The sequence below is a fragment of the Myotis lucifugus genome, unplaced genomic scaffold, assembly GCF_000147115.1.
Source record: "Myotis lucifugus unplaced genomic scaffold, Myoluc2.0 scaffold_60, whole genome shotgun sequence".
Lineage (NCBI taxonomy): Eukaryota > Metazoa > Chordata > Mammalia > Chiroptera > Vespertilionidae > Myotis > Myotis lucifugus.
The window spans coordinates 4322332-4345037 of NW_005871108.1; the positions used below are offsets into that span (position 1 = coordinate 4322332).

The window sequence follows — 22706 nt, forward strand, 5'->3', positions numbered from 1 at the left end:
ATCTCCTACTGGGGATGTGCCCCCCCCCCCAAGTGCATTTATTTCGTGCACTGAGCCTCTAGTAGAAATATAAAGTTGGAACTCTTTGGTATATAGATGATATGTAAAGCCATACCACTGGATGATATTTTTTTAAATTTTTTTATTACGTAAATCTTTATTGTTGAAAGTATAGCATATGTCCCGTTTTTACCTCCATTGACTCCTTGTAACCCACCCCGTCCCCTGCCCCAGGCCTTCATCATCCTATTGTCTGTGTCCATGGGTTATGCATATATACATACAAGTTCTTTGGTTGATCTCTTCCCCCCTCCACTCCACCCCTACCCCCGAGATTCTCCACTCATCAATTTATTTTGTTACTTATATTCCAATATGAGTGCGATCATGTGATACTTGTCTTTCTCTGACTAACTTACTTTACTTAGCATGATACTCTCCAGGTTCCTCCATGTTGTCTAAAAGGGTGTAAGAGATTATTTTTTACTGCTGCGTAGTATTCCATGGTATAAATATACCACAGCTTTTTTATCCACTCATCTACTGATGGGCACTTGGGCTGTTTCCAGATCTTAGCTATTGTAAATTGTGCTGCTATGCACATAGGGTGAATACATTCTTTCTGATTGGTGTTTCAGGTTTCTTAGGATATATTCCTAGAAATGGGATCACTGGGTCAAATGGCAGCTCCATATTTAATTTTTTGAGGAAACTCCATACTGTTTTCCATAATGGCTGCACCAGTCTGCATTCCTACCAGCAGTGTACTAGAGTTCCCTTTTCTCCACATCCTTGCCAGCACTTGTCATTTATTGATTTATTGATGGTAGCCATTCTGACAGGTGTGAGATGATACCTCTTTGTCATTTTAATTTGCATTTCTCTGTAGATCAGGGACTTTGAGCATTTCTTCATATGTCTCGGCCTTCTGTATGTCCTCTTTGGAGAAGTATCTATTTAGGTCCTTTGCCCATTTTTTAAACGGATTGTTTGTCTTTCTTTTGTTAAGTTGTATAAGTTCATTATATATTTTGGAAATTAACCCTTTATCAGATGTATCATTGTCAAATATGTTCTCCCACATAGTGGGCTTCCTTTTCATTTTGTTTCGTTTGCTGTGCAGAATGGATGATATTTTTGAGGAACTGAGTATCAGGATAAGAAGGAGCCAATAACTGAGCCCTAGGTTACTCCAACGTGAAAAGCATACAGAGAGAAGGAATTGTCAGAGGAGACTAAGAAGGAACAATCAGTGAGGGTAGGACATAAACCTAGAGAATTTGTCTTGGAAACTCAAGGAAAGAAGGTAAACCTCGGAAGGAGGAATGATCAACCATGTCAGATTTTTCTGGTAGGTTAGGCAGGATGAATACTCAGAATTGAAAATTATATTTAGCAATGTGAATACCACTGGTTATTATGTCGCATTCAGTGGGATGTGGAAATGGCTTGGTTAGCACCATTTACATATTTTTAAAATGGGAATTTTTTATGTTTACAAGTTTTTCTTTTGCCATGTTCAGGTTTGCTGTCCTATTGGTGGTATGTGTGACAGTGGATCACAGCTTGGTTCAATGGGTAGCCTGACCATGAAATCACAACTTCAGATCACTGGTAAGTCTTTAAAAGACCCACTACTTTACTCCCCCTGCCCCCCAACATAAAAAATAATCTTAAGAGAAGAAAATCTTTAGTTACATATCGTGCTGAATTAATATTTGCTTAATGAATGAACAAAATGTGTAGATATGTAAAAATTACATTTTTGTTGTTAATCCTCACCCGAGGATATTGTTTCCATTGCTTTTCAAAAAGAGTGTGGAAGGAAGGGAGAGAAGAAGAGATGGGGGAGAGAGGAAGAAACATCGATGTGAGAGAGACACATTGATTGGCTGCATGTGCCCCGATGGGTGGATGGGTAGGGGGACAGTGTGCACCTGCAACCCTTTGCTGTTTAGGCTGGCGCTCTGACCACTGAGCAACATGGGCCAGGCCAAAAATTACATTTATATTTCAGGAAATTCATTCTTGGATAACATGTATTAGTATTTCATTTCTTTTTATTGCCAAATAATATTTCATGTATGGACATACCACATTTTATTTATCCATTTATCAGTTGATTGGTGTTTGGGTTGTTTACACTTTTTGGCTATTATGAATAACTAGAGGCCCGGTGCATGAAATTCGTGCATGGGTAGGGTCCCTAGGCCTGGCTGGCGATCAGGGCCAATCGGGACCTTCCGGCTGTTGGCCAGGGTCTTCCTTTTTTCTGCGCCACCCACGTCAAAGCTATTTTGCCATATAACACCACCCAACCTCATCTGAGGATATTTTTTCCATTGATTTTTAGAGAGAGTTGAAGGGAGGGGGAGAGACAGAAAGAGAGAAACATCAATGTGAGAGAGACACATCAGTTGGTTGCTTCCTGCACATACCCAAACCAGGGACAGGAATAAGCTTTCAACTGAGGTACATGCCCTTGACCAGAATCAAACATGGGACACTAAAGTCCACAGGCCAATGCTCTATCCATTGAGCCAAACCGGCTAGGGCAGGATACTTATTTCAGAGACATGACATCTATTATAAACTAGAGGCCCAGTGCATGAAAATTCATGCGCTTGAAGCGGGTGTCCCCTTAGCCCAACCTGCGCCCTCTCGCAGTCCAGGAACCCTTGGGGGATGTCCGCCTGCTGGCTTAGGCCTGCTCCCTAGGGGGATCAGGCCTAAGCTGGCAGTCCGACATCCCTCTGGCAGCCTGGGAGCCCTGGGGGATGTCCAACTGATGGCTTAGGCCTGCTCCATGGGGCAGTCATACATCCTTAGCGCTGCCGAGAAGGCGGGCGCTGTCCTTGCAGCTATTCAGCCCGCTTTTGTTTAACCTGAGCTCACCACTTGGGAAGTGCACTTACCACCAGGGGGCACATCCTGCATTTGAGCAGCTTGCTCCCTGGTGGCCAGAGTGGATCAAAGCAACTGTCATTTCCGGGACATCCTGGCGGCAGGGGGAATTTGCATATTCTTTTATTATATATATTGTTTTATTATATAGGATTGTCTTTCTTAACATTATCAATTAAAACATTTTTTTTAATTGAAAAAGAGCCAGCTCTAGCTGGTTTGGCTCAGTGGATAGAGCATCGGTCTGGGGACTAAAGGGTCCCAGGTTCAATTCCAGTCAAGGGCACATGCCCAGGTTGAGGGCTCGATCCCCAGTAGGCAGCGTGCAGGAGGCAGCTGATCAATGATTCTCTCTCATAATTGATGTTTCTATCTCTCCCTCCCCTTTCTCTTCCTCTCTGAAATCAGTCCTCCTATATAATAAAGAGGTAACCTGCAAATTAACCCTCACACCTTCACAAGATGGCTGCCTATGACCAGGCCAACAGGAGGGGTTAGTGAGGGACAACCAAACAACTGAACAAGCAGGCTGCGTGGGGTGACCAGGCCGGCAGGGGGGTTAGTGAGGGATGACCAAACAACTGAACAAGCAGGCTGTGTGGGGTGACCAGGCCGGCAGGGGAGGCAATTGGGGCAACCAGGTTGGCAAGGGGGGGGCAGTTAGGGGCGACCAGGCCCGGCAGCGGGGGGCAGTTGGGGGCGACCAGGCCAGCAGGGGGGGCAGTAAAGAGGCAACCAGGCTGACGGGGGCCATTTGGGGGGTGATTAGGCCAAGTGGGGGGGGCAGTGAGGGGCGACTAAGCCAGCAGGGGGGCAGTTTGGGGTTGACCCGGCCAGCAAGGGAGGAGGCAGTTTAGGGGTACCAGGGCCACCAGAGGGGGGCAGTTGGGGGGCAACCAGGCCCGGCCCCAGAGGCGAGGAAGGGGGATCAGGCCGGTGGAGGGGGGCATTTAGGAGCGAACATGAGGGAGGGGTGATCAGGCCGGTGGTGGGGGCAGTTAGGGGCAACCAGGCAGGCAGGCTGAGCAGGTGAGGGATTAGGAGCCAGCAGTCCAGGATTGTGAGAGGGATGTCCGACTGCCAGTTTAGTCCTGATCCTGGGATCGGGCCTAAACCGGCAGTCGGACATCCCCCGAGGGGTCCTGGATTGGAGATGGTGCAGTCTGGGCTGAGGGGACCCCCCCCACCACCACCACCACACGAAGTTCGTGCACCGCGTCTCCAGTAAAAATATATATATATTTTAAAAAGGAGCCAAAGTGACTGGTAAGAATGGTACTGTTTTGGGAAAGACCATTAATATTTATTGTAAAAGTTTAATTTATAGCCAGAATGTAAGTGTAAACATTACTATCAAAATATGTTGGATCACATATTTAAAATTTTCTTACCTCTTTTTCCATTATCCTTTATATCCCTGTCCATATTAGATTCTGCTGATTTTTAGTTTTGCATTTCCTGGATCATGTACTCTTTTTCTCTAATCCTGTTGTGTGGGTCCCTTATCTGGGATGTAAATCTGTTTTCTTACATCCTTTTCTCTAGCCATTTCCTGTTTAATTATGTTCTATATAACCTCAGCTATACTGAATTTATCTGTGTATTATTTGGTGTTTGCTATATGCACACATTATACTATGTTGGCAAAATAAGTACTTTGGTATTTTCTAGAAATTTCTTAGTCTCAGTCTTTACTCATAACTCATCATTTGAGGAAGAGAAACCATCTTGATTTTAGTTATTACTAATTGGAATTAAATATTATTGTATTTCCCCAAATTTACTAGATTACCATGTATTTAGCTCTGATTGCTTGGTCCTTCATATTTAAGACATAGTTTTGCCACAGAGGCCTGTCATGACTTCTGACCCATAGAAGTAGCCCTTGCCTAACTGGTTTCATCTCTTATCAGCCCATCATAAGGCTAATTTACTGGTCTCAGCACCCTCACTTATTTTACTCTGTTCTCAATAGTCTCCTGGTTGCCAAAATAGGTTAGATAAATTGGAGTCACTTTTTTTCTTTATATTTAAATTATCAAAGTTTTTATTTTGCACCGGACAACTAAGGTGAAGGACTGAAATTAATTCAAAGCCCTGACCTTCAGAACAGAAGGATCAGAAGAACACTAATATTGTGTGTGTGTGTGTGTGTGTGTGTGTGTGAGTGAGAGAGAGAGAGAGAGAGAGAGAGAGAGAGAGAGACAGACAGACAGACAGACAGACAGACACAGACTATAAAGCAGGGAAACTTGTTTTCTACTATGACTAATCATTTGGTTCAACAAATGTTTTAAATGTTTCTCAGGTTTAAATCACTAAGTGCTATAGGAGTGATAAAGACTGGCTACATCCTTGCCATGAAGGTTATTACAGGGTGAATTAAACCAAATATAAACTATGTAATACACTTACTAAAAAACTAGAAATGAAAAGCTGTAGGAGACATATATAATATGAAAATGCTATGGAAGCATAGAGGCAGGAACAATTAACTTCTTAGATTTAAAGAAGTATTCGATCAAAGAGAAGGGGGCGTTTGTCTTTTAAGAAGTAGGATTTTATTGGGTGGAAAAGGGTGGATGTAGCACATAGAGGCATGAAAGTGCATGGCCTTTGTGAGGAACAGCAAACAGTTACTGGTGGTTAGAATACTAGGGGCTGGGTGGGATTTGGTATTGGAGGAGGCTGGGAGTACATAGTAAACAATATAAAATGCCCCAGGAGAGTTAAAACTTAATTTTGCCGGCATTAGGGAATCATTGAGATTCTCTAAAATTAAGATGATGCCTGGCCAGCGTGGCTCCGTGTTTGAGCATGGATCTATGAACCAGGAGGTTAGGGTTCGATTCCCGGTCAGGATACATGGCCTAGTTGCAGGCTCAATCCTCAGTGTGGGGCATGCAAGATCAATGATTCTCTCTCATCATTGATGTTTCTATCTCTCTCTCCCTTTCCCTTCCTCTCTGAAATCAATAAAATATATTTTAAAAATTAAGATGATAATACCTACCTCACAGAATAGTCATGATGAGTATTGGAATGACAATAAGCATCAGACACACCGTAAATTCTAATAGTTGGTGTTAGTTTCCTTCCTCTTTCATTTTCCCATTTAAAGTTTCCTGAAATGACTTTGTGAGATTGGGTGGTGTTATGTGGCAAAATAGCTTTCAAAAGTTTGAACCCTAAAAAGCCATTAAGGGCAGAATATTTTCTTCCTATCAGGTCTGCAGTTGCTCTTTGTTCTAGATTTAATTAGTTTCAGAGGACCACAAGAGCCCCCAGAAACGTAATATTTTTGCATAATTGTTTGGGCTTGTTTCCTCTTTTCTCAGACTATAAACGAATTAAAAATAGGAATTTTATATTTTTCTGTGGCAATCCTATGATTGAATTTGGTTCTGTATTAAGTACTAGAGCTTTATAGTACACATTAATCAGAGATGGGTCTGGTCCCCACTTGATTATACTATTCTGTTCTGAAAAATACTTCTTACTTAGTGTTTTTCCTTAGATGTCCCATAAGCATCTCAAATTTTATACACTCATTATTAAACTCTTGATTTCTTGCCCATTCCACTCTCCTCAATCATGTTCTTTTCCATATTATTAAATGATACCATCTTCTATCCAGCTACTCATGCCAAAAACCTGGGAGTTATCCTTGTTGCTTCTTTTCCCGACTTCCACATGCAATCTAATCCTATTGGTTCTCCTTAGGAAATAGTTATTTTTCCCCATATCCATGTTCACCACCCTAGTCCAAACCACTTTCAAAATTTTTTTTTTAATCCCCACGGAGGATATTTTTTCCATTGATTTCTAGAGAGGGAGTGGAAGGGAGGGAGGAGGGAGAGAAAGAGAAACATCTATGTGAGAGAAACACATCAATTGGCTGCCTCCTGCACTCACCCCTACTAGGGCTGGGGAACTTGTAACCAAGGTGGAATTGAATCCAGACCCTTGGGTCCCAAGGCCAACATTCTGACCACTGAGAAAACTGGCCAGGGCGACCACCATCTATTTCTTGATTAAAATGACTCTATTAGCCTCTTATCCCCTACTTTTGTCTCCCTTTAACTTATTTTTCCCACAGCAGAAGAATGATGTTTGAGTGTTAATCTGATCATCTGTCTCCTCAGTGCCCATAATAATACCTGATGTGTTACGGACACCCAGTAAATTTGTTGAATAGTACTCTTTTACTTAAATGTCCTCAGTGGCTCCTTATTGACTACTTTTCTGGCATTATCTCTTGCAGCTTTTCTTTCTTTTTTTAAATATATTTTTATTGATTTCAGAGAGGAAGAGAGATAGAAACATCAGTGATGAGAGAGAATCATTGATCGGTTATCCCCTAAACACCCCCCAGACTGGGGATCGAGCCTGGGCATGTACCCTGACTGGGAATTGAACCGTGACCTCCTGGGTCATAGGTCAATGCTTAACCACTGAGCCACTGCAGCTGGGCCTTTTCTTTTTTTTTTTTTTTTTGTAATGCATATTGATTTCAAATTAGGTTGAACTTCATTATAAAAAGCATTTCAAAATAATGATGAAGTTCTACTTTATTGAATGTGCATACATCATTAGAATAGTAAGTCTATGGCTAGTTTGAATGCTACCAAAAAGGCACAGAAACACAAAAGGGCAGAATTATTAGATCTGTGTGAAGTCAAGAGATTCAGGGCTGCCATCTGGAACTATGCCTGATAGGATGCTCAGACTATCTGTGATTTGTTCTGTATATTGAGCTTCTTGGGTAGCTGCTATACAAACTTTGCTAGCATCTACAAACCGTCCCTTCACCTTGATGGGCAATGGCATTCTCTAAACCAGTGGTCGCTAACCTTTCGGACCTGACAGACCATCAGTGGTCTGCGGACCACCGGTTGGTGACTGCTACTCTAAGCTTCTCTGCTAGAGTAGATATCCAGGGGGTAGAGTATTTCCTTGGCTATGATCACCTAGTTTATACGGAAGCAATGCGTTGTTACTTGTGAAAACCATGGGGTGCTCTGCTAGACTGGCATATATTTGTTGTACCGTCCCAGGGGCTTGGACAAGGCTATTTATGGCAAAAGTGACTAATTCAAGGGTTAAGGCTAAGGAGTCAGTATCTCAAGATGCACAATGTAGGAAGCTCTTGCTAATATAATATGAGATCTGTGAGATGCTAAAAGTAATCCTAGTTTGTAACTGTTCTTCCAGTGGCTTTCCAGCATGCTTAAATAAAATCCAAATTCCTTATCTTGGCTTAACACCCTAATGTGATTTCATTTACCATTCTTCCCACTTGCTGTACTTTTCCTTGGACATGCCAAAACTCTGTCTGTTCACAACTCCAGTCTTCACATGACTAGCTCCTTGCCATTTAGATGCTTTGTAAAAGTACTTCCTCAGAGGTCTTCCTTACTATCAAGCCATTCTGCCACATTAGTTTGTTTTTTCATCACAAGGATTTTTCTCTAACTAGGATTTCATTTTCTTGAGAGCCAATGCCTTTTCTATTGTAAACTGCTCTATCCACAGTTTAGAGCAATATCTGACACATGGTAGACATTTAAATATTTGTTGACCAAGTTTATCAGTATACTTTTTTTGGGGGGGTGGAGGGGAGAAATGCTTTCTAAATTTTTTTTTTTTAATTTCAGAGAGAAGGAAGAGGGAGAGAGAGATAGAAACATCAATGATGAGAGAGAATCAGTGATCTGCTGCCTTCTGAATGCCCCCTACTGTGGATCGAGCCGAAACCCAGGCATATGACCTCCTGGTTTATAGGTCGATGCTCAACCACTGAGCCACACTGGCCGGCCTATCAGTATACTATTTAATTGACCTCAGAGTTCTGGGATGATTGATAATGATAGTGGGCTACTATACCAATGATACTGATGGGAGTTTGGGTGGATGGTGCGGGGGAGTCCTATATTAATTTACTGGAATGGGAGAAAATATTCATGAGTGAATAAAATTAGTAAATATTAGAGTAAGCCTGCTCCTCTGAGTAAAAGTAATAATGCTTAAATAACCTTTATGAAATTAAAGTGATTTGAAGATGAACTATCAAACTGTCAACTCAAATATTGAAATGTTTTTTCTTTTCTTTTAGTCATTTCAGCAAAACTTAAAGAAAATAAAAAGAATTGGTTTGGACCAAGTCCTTATGTGGAAGTTACAGTAGATGGACAGTCAAAGAAGACAGAAAAATGTAACAATACAAACAGTCCCAAATGGAAGCAACCCCTTACAGTGTAGGTTTGAAAGTATTTTCTATAGTATATTTTGTTTAGTAGCTGAGAAATACAGCTTTAAAAAGGTTTCACTTGTTTTCTTTGCTTCTTTCCTCTCTTTCATTTTTTTCTTTTTCCCCCATCCTAGGACTCCTTCCTCTAGTTCCCTTTTTGTTTCTCTTTAGATATTTCTGTTTTTCTAGTCTCTCCTTTACTTTCTCCAGTTTAATTGATGATGCTATGGCTATTGCCCCTGAATAACAGCTGGGGGAACCCATGGTCATGAGCCATTCTTAGTAGCTCTTTACTTAAGTTAGGGTTTGAAATAGAGGGCTATGAGTAGCTCACTTTATTTTTTAATTTAATTTTAAAAGATAGTTTTGTTTTATTATGATGCTCACATAGTACCTACAACAGGGAATTTCTTCCTTTAAAAAAATTATACTATATGTTTTCTTCTACAACTTTGTTTTTATACCTAGTTCACATAACATGGGTATCTTTTTAGCTGAGTACATACAGGTCTAACTTCCCTTATATAGCTACATAATATTCCTGAGTATGAATGGACTATCACTTATTTTACTAGTTCCCTATTGATCATTTGGTTTCTAATGTTGTGCTGTTAGACACTGTTACAATATATATCCATGTGCATATGTTTATATATTAGTGTTCTCTCCAATATTAATTCATAGATGTAGGATGTAGCTCAATTTCAACACTATTGACAAAGCCTCAAATGTTGGTTTTGAGCACTCATTGAAGGAAATTATAGGTTAAACTAGAGGCCCAGTGCATGAATTTGTATATGGGTGGGTCTGGCTGGCCCGCCCCGATTGGGGCCGGGCTGGGGAGAGGGGATGCAGGAGGTTGGCCCACCAGCCCCGCCCCTAATTGGGGTGGGGAGGGGCAATCAGGGGCAGGGCTGGTCTCGGGGGAGGGGCCGCTCCCTGTTGAACTTCCCGTTGAGGGGACAATTTGCGTATTAGGCTTTTTTCGTATGATTTATCAACAAATGGATTAAAAAATGTTTTCATTGATTTCAGAGAGAGGAAGGAAGAGAAAGAGAGAGAAACATCAATGATGATAGAGACTCATTGATTGGCTGCCTCCTGCACTCCCCCTTCTGGGGATCAAGCCCATAACCAGGCATGTTCCCTGACTGGGAATCAAACCATGGCATCCTGTTCATGGGTTGACATTCAACCACTGAACCACACCAAGCCAGCTCAACAAATGGATTTTAAAATACTTGGTTTGGGGACCAACTGTATATAAAAATGTAGTTTAAATGTAACTAGTTGTCACATCCTAAATAATAAAAGGCTAATATGCAAATTGACCGAACAGCAGAACAACCGGTCACTAGGATGCGCACTGACCACCAGGGGGCAGCTGCTCCAGGCAGGAGCTGCCCCCTGGTGGTCAGTGTGCTCCCACAGGGGGAGTGCCACTCAGCCGGAAGCCGAGCTAACGGCTGGCTGGTGAGCGCAGCGGCAGTGGCAGGAGCCTTTCCCGCCTCTGCGGTAGCGCTAAAGATGTCCAAGAGGGCGCAGGCCGGGCCAAGTGCACAAATTTCATGTACCGGGCCTCTAGTACCTAATAGTACACAAATTGCTTTCATTACCTAACATTTGGATTTCTTGGTTTTTTTCCCCTCAGAGAAGTAAACCAGTGACTTTAAAAAAAGTTTTTCTTAATGGTCAGATGAGACATTTGAAACTAAAAGCTCTTTTCTTCACATGATACATGCTTATGTGGATAGTATTTATTCCTAGTAAAACAAAGCAAATTGAATATGCCTATTCTTTTTACTTTAATCTTTATTACCTATATTATTCTTTAACAAGGATTTTTGAAGATCTGAGGCATCTTAATGTACTTTATGATAATTTTGATCAAGTGAGTGAAATTCATGAATTTATTGAAGATCATTTTGAGGCCTATTTACAGAAAGAAGTATTGTAATGATCCACATTTGTATTCATTTCAATATTAATGTTTCTTAGACTTTGTTTTTAATTAGTGGCTCATTAGAGATTGAATCTAAATTAAATAGTATATGAGTAAAATTTTCACAAAAATGAAATGGAAAAAAAAATGAAATGAAATCTATAAAATGTCACAAACTCTATAATGAATAGACTGAATGCTCATCAACTTTCTACCAACTGCTATCTGTGCTCACTACATACATACTTTGAGACTCTTAAGCTGATAATGACATGAACTCAGTGCTTAAAACATTAAGAAAAAAGAAACTTTTGAAGTAGTACCATATGGTAGTACTGTTATTTAGCCCAGATGTTTAGGGAACACATAGCTCATGTTCTTCTGAATTTTTAATTTGCAGCAGATTGGCTTGTGATTTTAACACAGCTTCCATTGTTATGCCAGCAGACTTTTCAGACTTCTAGAGTTGAATTGAAATAATTTAGATAAGACCATCTTTGACAGTATACTTTATACTCTCAAATTAAAGTAATATTAAATTTATCTGTTCTTGTATTCCATCTCCATTATGATTTCCCAGATGACTAATAGAGAAATGTTTTCTTACTGCAGGGTGCCCCCCAAAATGTATACACACTTTGAATAATTATTAATGCCAATGGGTTAAATCTGAAAAGAAAGAAACATCAATTGAGCTATCAGCTGTAAAGGGTGTATACACCTTTTGGGGGCACCCTGTATATACTATATGTTTTTCTGAAAGTAACATTTGAGAATTTTTAAGAGAATTAATACATTATATTACACCCTACACACACACTACTACCACCACAACCAAAAAAGAGAGGCAATATTAAGTGAAAATATTTTAGTTTGCTTTAAATACTACCTGCTACTATTAAAATGGTGGTAGAAATATGATGATGGGGTTATAGGCATTAGGTGGACTTCTAAGGAGGAGAGTGTTTATTTGTTCCCCAAAATTTGATCACGATTTAGAGAGAATGAGGTATATTAAAAGCTTTCAAGATTTTGTCTTCCTAGCATTGAACCATAGGACTATGGTAGATTTTATAGTGTTCCTGTTTTTCTAATTGATGACTCAAATAGTTTGAATATAGTTTATTATAAATACAAATTTCCCAAAGTTTGCTTTGGAAATTACCATTACAGATAGCATTTGTTATTGGCATTTAGCATGGCATGAGTGAGTCTATATTTGACAGTTGTCCTGGACAGTTTGTCTTCAGCAGTGTGAAATGTAAGGTATCATAATCCTGAAATCATTATGTAGTTGACTGAGGAACTTTTTAATATATATTTTAATGATAGGCCTTGTTCAGATTACAGTATGCCACTGACTAGCTGTATGATGTTGGGCAATGTGCTTAACCTTCTAAATGGGAGTTTCTATATCTGAAGATGAACATGCTAAATCCCATCTCATAGGGTTGCTTTGAAGATTAAATGAAGTAATCTCAAGCTGAGCACACTACATGAAGTAAAATAAGGATTTAGTTTATAAGTTCACTTTTTTATACTACTAAAACTAGTTTTCCAAATTTATAGCATGATGAGCAGTTTCACTTTTGTTGACAGTGCATGGATGAAGTTGCCACTATAGTTCATTTACAAGGGAAAATGATCATGCAAGCATGTAACATCCAGGTGTTTTTCATAAGGTTATGGAATATAGGCAATATTAGTTATACAGTAAACTATGAGGGGCACAGTAAGATTGTAGACATTAAAACTTAATTGTAATTTATGTAGCATTCCATTGTGATATTTAATGAAAAAGTTTTTTTCACCTTCATTTTTAGTATCGTCACCCCTATGAGTAAATTACATTTTCGCGTGTGGAGTCACCAGACACTGAAATCTGATGTTTTATTGGGAACTGCTGCACTAGATATCTATGAAACATTAAAGTCAAACAATATGAAACGTATGTATGTAAAAGTAATAGAAACTATGCTCAGTTTCTTTTTTCTACAGGAAATTCATATGCCAAACATCCAGAATGATTATGTACACTATTTTTAATTATTAACAGGGAGAAGAATCTTGAATTATTTAAAGCATTCTGAGTAACCTTGGTTTGGCCATTCCTTTTGTATTCAAAGTCTTAAATAAATATTCACTTATTTAATAGATATTTATTAAAGTACTGCATACTCAATTATGGAAAACTATAAAATACAGAGCAGAGATGAAGGAAGAAAACAATCCCAACGTCAGAGAGACAAATGTTAATATTTTGATAGATTTCCGTTTCCAAATGCTCATTTTAAAAACTTCCTCATTTATTTTATTTTTAAAATATATTTTTATTGATTTCAAAGAGAGAGGGAGAGAGAGAAACATCAATGATGAGAGATGCAGCTCGAAACCCGAGCATGTGCCCTGACCGGGAATCAAACTGTGACCTCCTGGTTCATAGGTTGATGCTCAATCACTGAGCCACACTTACTGGACAAAATTTCCTTGTTTTAGATGGTTGTTTTTATTTATATAGGATGGGGCAAAAGTAGGCTTACAGTTATTTTTTGGAAAATGAAATAATAAATAATAGTTTCATGTACTCACAACTGTAAACCTACTTTTGATCTGTGTGTGTTTATATGTATATATCTTTGTTAAATATACATATATGAAAACTTGAAACATGTTTATTTTAATATATTATGATTTTAAAACAGTTATTTTCTATACCTTGACTATCTAAAACATACTTCTAAGAATTTTATTTCTTGGTTAGAACTTATGAGATACAATCCATTTTTAAGCAACTATATATATATTAAATATATATTTACATATATATTTAATATATATATATTTATTTAATATATATATTTAATTGATTTTAGAGAGAGGAAGGGAGAGAGACAGAGAGATGTGAGAGAGAAACATTGATAGGTTGCCTCATGCACGTGTCCCCATCCACCGGGTATGAACCCGCAACCTGATTATGTGCCTTGACCAGGAAATGAACCTGCCACCTTTTGGTTTATGGGACACTCCAACCAACTGAGTCATACTGGTTTAGGGTTTAGGGTGAGATATAATCCATTCTTTTTAAAAAATATTTTTTTAAAATTTGAATATTAGAGAAGAAGGGACAGGGAAAGGGAAAAATTGATGTGAGAACATTGGCTGACTCCTGTACTCCCCCTACTGGGAATAGAGTTTGAAACCTGGGCATGTGCCCTGACCAGGAATTAAATCAGCAACCTTTTGGTGTATGGGGTGACACCCAACCAATTGAGCAACACCGGCCAGAGCAATCCATTCTTTTTTTTTTTTTTGTAATATATTTTATTGATTTTTTTACAGAGAGGAAAGGAGAGGGATAGAGAGTTAGAAACATTGATGAGAGAGAAACATCAATCAGCTGCCTCCTACACACCCCCAACTGGGGATGTGCCCGCAACCAACGTACATGCCCCTGACCGGAATCAAACCCGGGACCCTTCAGTCTGCAGGCCAACGCTCTATTTACTGAGCTAAACCGGTCAGGGCGAGCAATCCATTCTTAAGTGATATGTTGGCAGTCAATATAAATCAGACATATGTTGCTGAATTTTCTTGGTTGTCCTGCTGGCTCATTTTATTGTCCTGCTGGCTCATTTTATTTTTTAAAAATATGTTTTTATTTATCTCAGAGAGGAAGGAGAGGGAGAGAGAGATAGAAACATTAATGATAAGAGAATCATTGATCAGCTGCCTCCTGCACGCCCCCTACTAGGATTCTAGTCTGCAACCCTGGGCATGTGCCCTGACTGGAATTGAACCTGGGACCCTTCAGTCTGCAGCCGACACTCTATTCACTGAGATAAACCAGCTAGGGCCCTGCTGGCTCATTTTATACAAGGATGGCATGTATATAGTAAATGTGATCATTGAGCTATTTAGCATTTTATGTTATTAAGTGTTAGCAAATTCTATTTTTAAAATGTTTTGGTGTCATAAGATCTGAAACCCTGAGTGAAGAATATTAAAACAATTTATATACATATGTGATTTTTTTTCACATTGTTTTTAACAGTTAAGATGACTTAAAGGGAAAAATAATCAATATGTAGATTTTTTTTCTGACATTAGGTTTTTAAGTTAAGATGACTTAAAGAAAAAAAATGACCATTTGTTCTGTAATTTATTCTCTTCCAGTTGAGAAAGTAGTTGTGACTTTACAGCTTGTAGGTGACAAAGAACCAACAGAGACAATAGGAGACTTGTCAGTTTGTCTTGATGGGCTGCAGTTAGAATCTGAAGTTGTTACCAATGGTGAAGCTACATGTTCAGAAAGTAAGTAATCGCTTTTTGTATAGGGTCATTAATGATTCTTCTTACATTAGCCAGTCTAGTGTGCTGCATGTAATTTTTATTATTCTTTTCACATTTTAAGACATTGTTTCCTTTTTATTTTTACTTTAAGGAATTTTTTTAGTATGTTTTTATTGATTGTTTTAGAAAGAGAAAAAGGGAGAGTGAGAGAAGATAGAAACATTGATGATAGAGAAACATAGATTGGCTGCCTCCTACAGGCCCCCTACTGTGGATCAAGCCTGCAACCCAGGCATATGCCCTGCCCAGGAATCGAACCAGCGACCTGTATGGTGCACGGGACAATCCACTGAGCCACACAAGCTTCACCATTATTTTCTTTTTAAAAAGAGACATTGATAATTGAAAACATTTTCCTTTTAGGGCATTGTTTGTATGAATTATATGTCTTTCTGTAAGTTGAAAGGCTAGCCAAATAAAAGTTGAATCACAGTTGGCCCTATGGGTAATAAATTGATTTATAAAGTATTTATTCTCTAGGCCAATGATAGCAGTTAAGGTGGCATATGGCAGACATAGTTTATTGTCTGTAGCAGTGTGTGTTTAAGTTTAAATTTGACTCAAAATCTTTATTAGTACTGTACCAGACAGCCAATACAAGCTGAAATTCATTTGCCACCTCTCTTCTATTTATGTAGAGATGCCTTTGTGTTATAATAATGAAAAAACCAATTCATTATATGAATGCTGGTATATCTTACAGTTTATGATTTCCTAGTGTTTGTTAAAGGGAGTAAACATGAACTATAAATTGAAAGTTTGATAGCACCCAAGTTGTGCCTGCAGAGTTAGCATGCTTAATAAAACTACTTCTCAGTGGATTCTCTTTAGATATTTCCATCGCTTTTCATGTACTAAGTGAATTTTCTTTTTTTTTTAGAAAGATACTTTCTTTTTTAAATATATTTGTATTGATTTCAGAGAGGGAGAGAGCGAGATAGGAACATCAATAATGAGAGAATCATTGATTAGCTGCCTCCTGCATGCCCCCTACTGGGGATTGAGCCCACAACCCAGGCATGTGCCCTGACTGGAATCGAACACTGACCTGGTTCATAGGTCGATGCTCATGCCAGCCGGGCTGAATCTGATTTTTAGAGACTGCAGAACAAAGAACAGATTCATGCCTGACAAAGTTCTTTTTGTTTACTTAGAAACTGCATTATGAAACATTTTATAGTTGTCAGGTGCTATTCTTCTGTTTCTACTTTGGAAGACTTCCTACTTCCTCTTTAACTCATGATCTTTTTAAATAGCAGGACCTTACAGGTAGTCCTGATATATCTTCCAGATGGTTTCTTTGGGGTTAATGAGGATGAAGAGAAATTTCTGAAATGGTCATACTGCTTCAGAATTGATATCTTCATTTTAATTGACAGCTATTCATAGATATTCTATAATAGTTCATTTTTCTATAAATTTGAGTTCTGGAAGATAATATAAATAATTAAATCACATTGCTAAACTGCTCTAACCCTGTTTTTATAGCTTCCTGTTTATTCCCTACAAATTTGAAACTATTATTAATGCCAAATATTTCATAATTAACAAAAGTAAAGCATGTTAGTCTTCATATTTCAGAGTAGAATCTAAACTGCTTATTTATATTTATGACTTTATTGTTTATTATCTACAGAAGTTCACATTTATGTCATCAGTTTACCACTCAAGTAGGAAAATAATTGTCAGAATTTAACATGATTTCTTGAAGTAAAGGGTTTTTTAAAAAAATATATTTTATTGGTTTTTACAGAGAGGAAGTGAGAGGGATAGAGAGCTAGAAACATCGATGAGAGAGAAACATCGACCAGCTGCCTCCTGCACACTCCCCACTGGGGATGTGCCCGCAACCAAGGTACATGCCCTTGACCGGAATCGAACCTGGGACCTTTCAGTCTGTAAGCCGAATGCTCCATCGACTGAGCCAAACCGGTTAGGGCTGAAGTAAAGAGTTTTTAACTGGGAAGTAAATCATAGTGGATTTTAGGATTAGAGTTGCCAGCTATAATAGCTACTTTTTTTTTTTTAATGCTTATCATATTGTAGGCATAATGTTGGTGTATTTACATGTATACTCATTTAACTCGTAATGTTGTAAAGCATTATGTTTCATTTTCTTTCCAATAACACACTTAAAACTTAGCAACTTTAAATTAAATCATGAGTTAGTTGTGAGCAAACAAACAAAACCCAGTTCAGCCCACAAGTACGTGTGGTGGGAATTAAACTTCTATTTTTCTTTGGTTCCATTTCTGTAACTTACAAGTCAGAAATGAAAACTAGAATTTAGCACTAAAATTGAGTTTTTAGCACCTGGGCATTGTTTGGTTGGATTAGAACTTGGGGTGGAGTGGGGCATAGCTTTGGTATTCCAATATTTTTCTAATTTTATAGATTTTTTCCTCCTGAGCATATTCAGTCAGAAGTCTTTGTCGAAAAATACATAGATGGTTCTTTTTAAAAAATTATTTCAGAGAGGAAGGAAGAGGGAGTTAGAAACATAAATGGTGAGAGAGAATCATTAATTGGCTGCCTTCTGCACACCCCACACTGGGGATCGAGCCCAGAACCCACATATGCTCTGACTGGGAATCTAACCGTAACCTCTTGGTTCATAGGTCGACACTCAACTACTGAGCCATGCCAGCCGACCATTGGTGATTCTTATAATGAAATCTGTTCTTGTAGACTTGATATTTTTTATTGATTAAGTAATGTTAATAAAAAGAATCACTGTCTGAATTTGGATATAAAAGTAGTCAAATAATATAGCTTGCCGTATATTTGGATATACTGTGAATGTTGGATTTTCCTGATGATTCAGCATTATCTCTTTTGGTACTTATGAATTTTTGATTCATTCTTTTTGTTGGTTATATTTTTTTAAAATGGCAGTTATATATGTAAACCTTTTTCAAATGAAACAAAATTTACTCAGCATGTTTATTTGTTCTTCCCACTTTACTTCAAACTTTATTTAAAAACCAGAGAGCTTTATGCCCTGGCCAGCATCGCCCAGTGGTTAGAGCATTGGCCCACACACCTGAGGGTTGCTGGTTTGATTCCTGGCCTAGTCTGGGCGTGTGCAGGAAGCAACCAATCCATGTGTTTCTCTCACATTGATCTCTCTCTCTCTCTCTCTTTGTTAAACCTCACCTGAGGATATTTTTCCCGTTGATTTTTAGAGACAGTGGAAGGGAGGGAGGGACATGGGGAGGGGAAGGAGGCAAGGAAAGAAAGCACGAGAGCAAGAGCAAGACTTGAGAGAGACAGTTGATGCTCTTCCTTATTTCGCTGATTTAGAAAGTAACCACATAATTTGCCCTGGTGTTTTCCCGTAGTTAATACAGAGTTATTCTGCTTTTGTAAGTCTCTGGGAAGAAGCCTTTATTGCTAGTTGGTAGACTTACTCCTATAGTCCTCAGATATAAGTTAACTCAACAAATTGAATGTGGGCAGTTGTTAATATCTATAAGAACTTCCTATTCATTTATTTTTAGTTCTATTTTTAGATCTTTGGAGGTTAGTAGTGGAGTGTTTTACATCTCTCTTCCCAAATATGACATTCAACAAGAAGCACCAAAAAGTATTATTGTCAAAGACATTAGTTTTCCTAAAGAGAAATTTTACTATTAAATTTTGATTATAAAATAGGATTATAAAATATTCTTATGAAGATCTATATTATTTAACATGTATATCTCTGGAGATATATCCCAAAATGAATTTGGGGATATTTTTGGGCATATGTGACCTTTGGTTCTTATTGTGTATATTCCATTACATTTTTATTTTATTCTTTCTTGCATTAGACTTTCTTGCATTAATTTTAGGCTCAATAGCCATTTTCATGTGTGAATACATCTATAATGTTTTTTTATCAGCATAATACATTCTAAGAAGCTAGCCTAAATTTTTTGCTCTACCAATATTATTTGAAATTACCAGATGTCAATTGGGCCTGAGTACCAACTAATTGTTTTACAGAGAGAAACTTTGCTGTAATGGTATTTTAAAAATTTGACTTACATTTGAAAATTTTTATGTATGCTCATAAGATATCCTACATAGACCCTTCAATCCGTGCTTTACTATAGTAAATGAGAAAGTTTAGAAGTAGTAGTTACTGGTAGGTTTAAATGGTTTGTTCCACATGGTTTTCTTAATTTTTTAGAAAAGTAGGATACTAATTGACCTATTTTAGTAACTTATGCTGGATATTTTGATTTTCTGATTTCATTTATGTTTTATTTATCAGCTATTTTAAGGGAATGTATTCCATATAAGAATAATTCTTATAAAACAAAATTATATCATTGTATCATGTCTTAAAAACTATTTTTAACAGCTTTATTGATATGTATTTTATATTTCATAAAATTCACCCATTTCAGCTATATAATTTAATGGTTTTTAGTAATTTATTTGAATAATCCAACCAGTACTGTAAATTGGGTTTAGAACATTTTCATCTCCCAGTAAGATCCCTCCCTCTAGCCTATTTATAGGAAATCCTGTTCTCACCTCAGGCTCAGGCAACCACTAATCTAGTTTGTCTTTAAAATTTTGTCTTTTCTAGACATGTTACATAAATGAAATCATACAATATGTGGTCTTTTGTGTCAGGTTTTTTCACTTAGCATAATGTTTTTTAGGTTAATCCACTACAGCATGTTTCAGTAGTTCATTCCTTTTTATTGCTGAATTAGAGGCCCGGTGCACAAAATTTGTGCACTTGGGGGGGGGGGCGTTCCCCCAGCCTGGCCTGTGCCCTCTTACAGTGCAGGAGCCCCACAATTGATCACCCCAAAGAGTTAGGCCCTTCCCACTCATCCGGGGCTCCTCAATGTATTGCCCTAAAGAGGTAGGCAGGAACCAGGGGTCCCGCCTCCACACCACGCGGAGCTGCGGGACCCCCGACCTCACCACGTGGAGCCACGGCCCCGCCTTTGCGCCGCACACGCAGCATCAAGCCCCTGCCCACCCGTGCGTGGCCGCTGTGCACGCAGCCTCCTGGTGATCGCTGAGGGCGTCACGACGTGAGGGTGTGACAACCACATAGGCTTTTATTAATAGGATAGTTTTCTATTGCATAGATATACCACATTTTATCTATTCATCTCTACCATTTTAAAAAAATGCAATATTTGGGGGACATATGTAATACTTTCAACAATAAAGATTATTTTTTTTAATGTAATATTTGTATACCAGATGAGATGCTTGCCAACTTTGCTGTGTAGTATAGTGGTGACTCAGCATCTCATAAGGAGTTAATCTATTACTTATGCTTTGGAATAATAAAGTGATTATTTCACTGTTTGAAAGTATGCCCATATTCATAAGGGGCTATTGTTCTTTAACTAAATGGACCTGGACTGTTAAACTTGAGTTCTTGTTTCTTTATTTTATAGTTTTTTCTTCTTTGTTTTTGTGGCAGTGTGCCTACCTTTAGTAGCCTTCTTCTAGTGTTTTATACTTTATAGTATACAGCCCCTTACTGAATCCTAGAGATAGTTCCCATGAATAAAATTTGAAGAAAGTGTGAACATTGTAGCATTCATTTTTGGCTACTTTAACACCCATTTGTGCCTTTCCTATTCTTGAAGCTGTTTTCCAGGCCCCAGCACTAGAGATATGTTACTGGTTTTTCTGTTTTCAGAACCTATTTTATTAATTATTCTGCTGGTGATCAGCACTTTTTGGGTAAGATATTTGGAATACAAAAATGGCTAAAAATAAGTAGATTTGTATTCAAATTAAGCAAATGTATATTTTAAGAAAGGCAGAAGTAGCCCAGGAGTGATATACCTTGGTTAATTAATATTTCTTACATGTAATCCGCATTTGCACAAAATTTTGGTAAAACTTTTATTTCAGTCTTAATATTTATCACATATTCCTTTTAAATGTCATGTTGCAATTTAAATTCTAGTATGTTCTTTACTAGAAAGATTTAATAAAAAGCTTTGCTTACATACCATGTTTAGGAAAAACATGAAAACCACTTTGAAACTCATTTTCTCTCTAAATTTTATTGATGTTAAAGGTGCTTCACAGAATGATGATGGCTCCAGGCCCAAGGAGGAAACAAGGTAAGATTTTACTTATTTATTAAGAATGCAGAAAAAGATATTCATTTTAGTCAAAACTTCAAGTTCAGATTGATATAAGAATAAATGACTGTCAAAAAATTCAGGGCTCACCCTGGCCGGTTTGGCTCAGTGGATAGAGCGTTGGCCTGTGGACCGAAGGGTCCCAGGTTCCATTCCGGTCAAGGGCACATGCCTGGGTCGCGGGCTCAGTCCCCACTGGGGGGTGTGCAGGAGGTGGACAATCCATGATTCTCTCTCATCAGTGATGTTTCTATCTCTTCCTTCCTCTCTGAAATCAATAAAAATATATTTTAAAAAAATTCTGGGCCCATGGTAAGAAAGGAAATATTTATGAAAGAGTCAGGACTCTTAGCTTATCTGACTGCAGTTCTCTGGTGTAGGCCAGGGATACCCAAATTGCTAATACTTCCTTCAGCTTGTAGAAAGTTAATATATTGGCATTTTTTTTTCAAAGGCAAGGAGTTCAGAATCCCAGGGCCATCACTAGGATGTTAAACTTATTTTCTAGGAAAGCTAAAAATATAAGGATTGGGTACATATAAAGTTCACCACTAGCTATAGTATCTCCTGGCCTTCATTAGCAGGGGCAGAGATTTGAACCAGATGTTTGCTCTTAGCCTAGATTCAGCGCTTTCATGTGCCTATCTGCCTTCAGTCTAGGGCCTGCAACTATTGAATGCCTGGGTTGTGTTAACCAACTTAATAGACTTTAAAGTAGTGTTTATTGGTTTTTCTGGAAACCAGCAATGGGAGATAAAGTTAGGAAAGGAGATGATTTTGTTGTACTTGTCTATTTACCTTTAAAAATATATTTTTATTGATATTTAGAGAGAGAGGAAGGAAGAGGGAGGGAGAGAGAGAGAGAAATATGGAAGTGAGAGTGTAGCATCAATCGCCTACTTCCTGCATGATCCCCCACCGAGGATCCAGCCCACAACCCAGCAACCTTTTGGTAAACAGGACCACACCTAATCAACTGAGCCACACCAGCCAGCGCTCTATTTACTTTTGTGATGAATAAAAATTTCATAATAAAAAGTTTTAAAAAGATGACTCATTAAGATTTTTAGGAAAATCAAAGTTTATAAAGCTGTTGTGTTTTACATAATGGAGATCTGCCTTCACAAAGTCACTACTGTGACAA

General features: G+C 38.2%; 1 protein-coding gene across 6 annotated transcripts in view; it reads left to right on the forward strand.

Annotated features, from left to right (window-relative positions):
- ITCH (itchy E3 ubiquitin protein ligase) overlaps positions 1-22706 on the forward strand; it is a 118133-nt gene that overhangs the window by 33116 nt on the left and 62311 nt on the right. For 4 of the 6 annotated variants that reach the window (XM_006089423.2, XM_006089424.2, XM_023754394.1 and 1 more), the window contains 5 exons: positions 1524-1614; positions 9020-9161; positions 12920-13044; positions 15270-15407; positions 21487-21541. In XM_006089423.2, the coding sequence (XP_006089485.1) occupies positions 1545-1614; positions 9020-9161; positions 12920-13044; positions 15270-15407; positions 21487-21541 (530 nt within the window). In that variant the 5' untranslated portion in view covers positions 1524-1544. The remainder of the gene's footprint in view (positions 1-1523; positions 1615-9019; positions 9162-12919; positions 13045-15269; positions 15408-21486; positions 21542-22706) is intronic. The other 2 variants (XM_006089425.2, XM_023754395.1) reach the window with 2 other exon arrangements.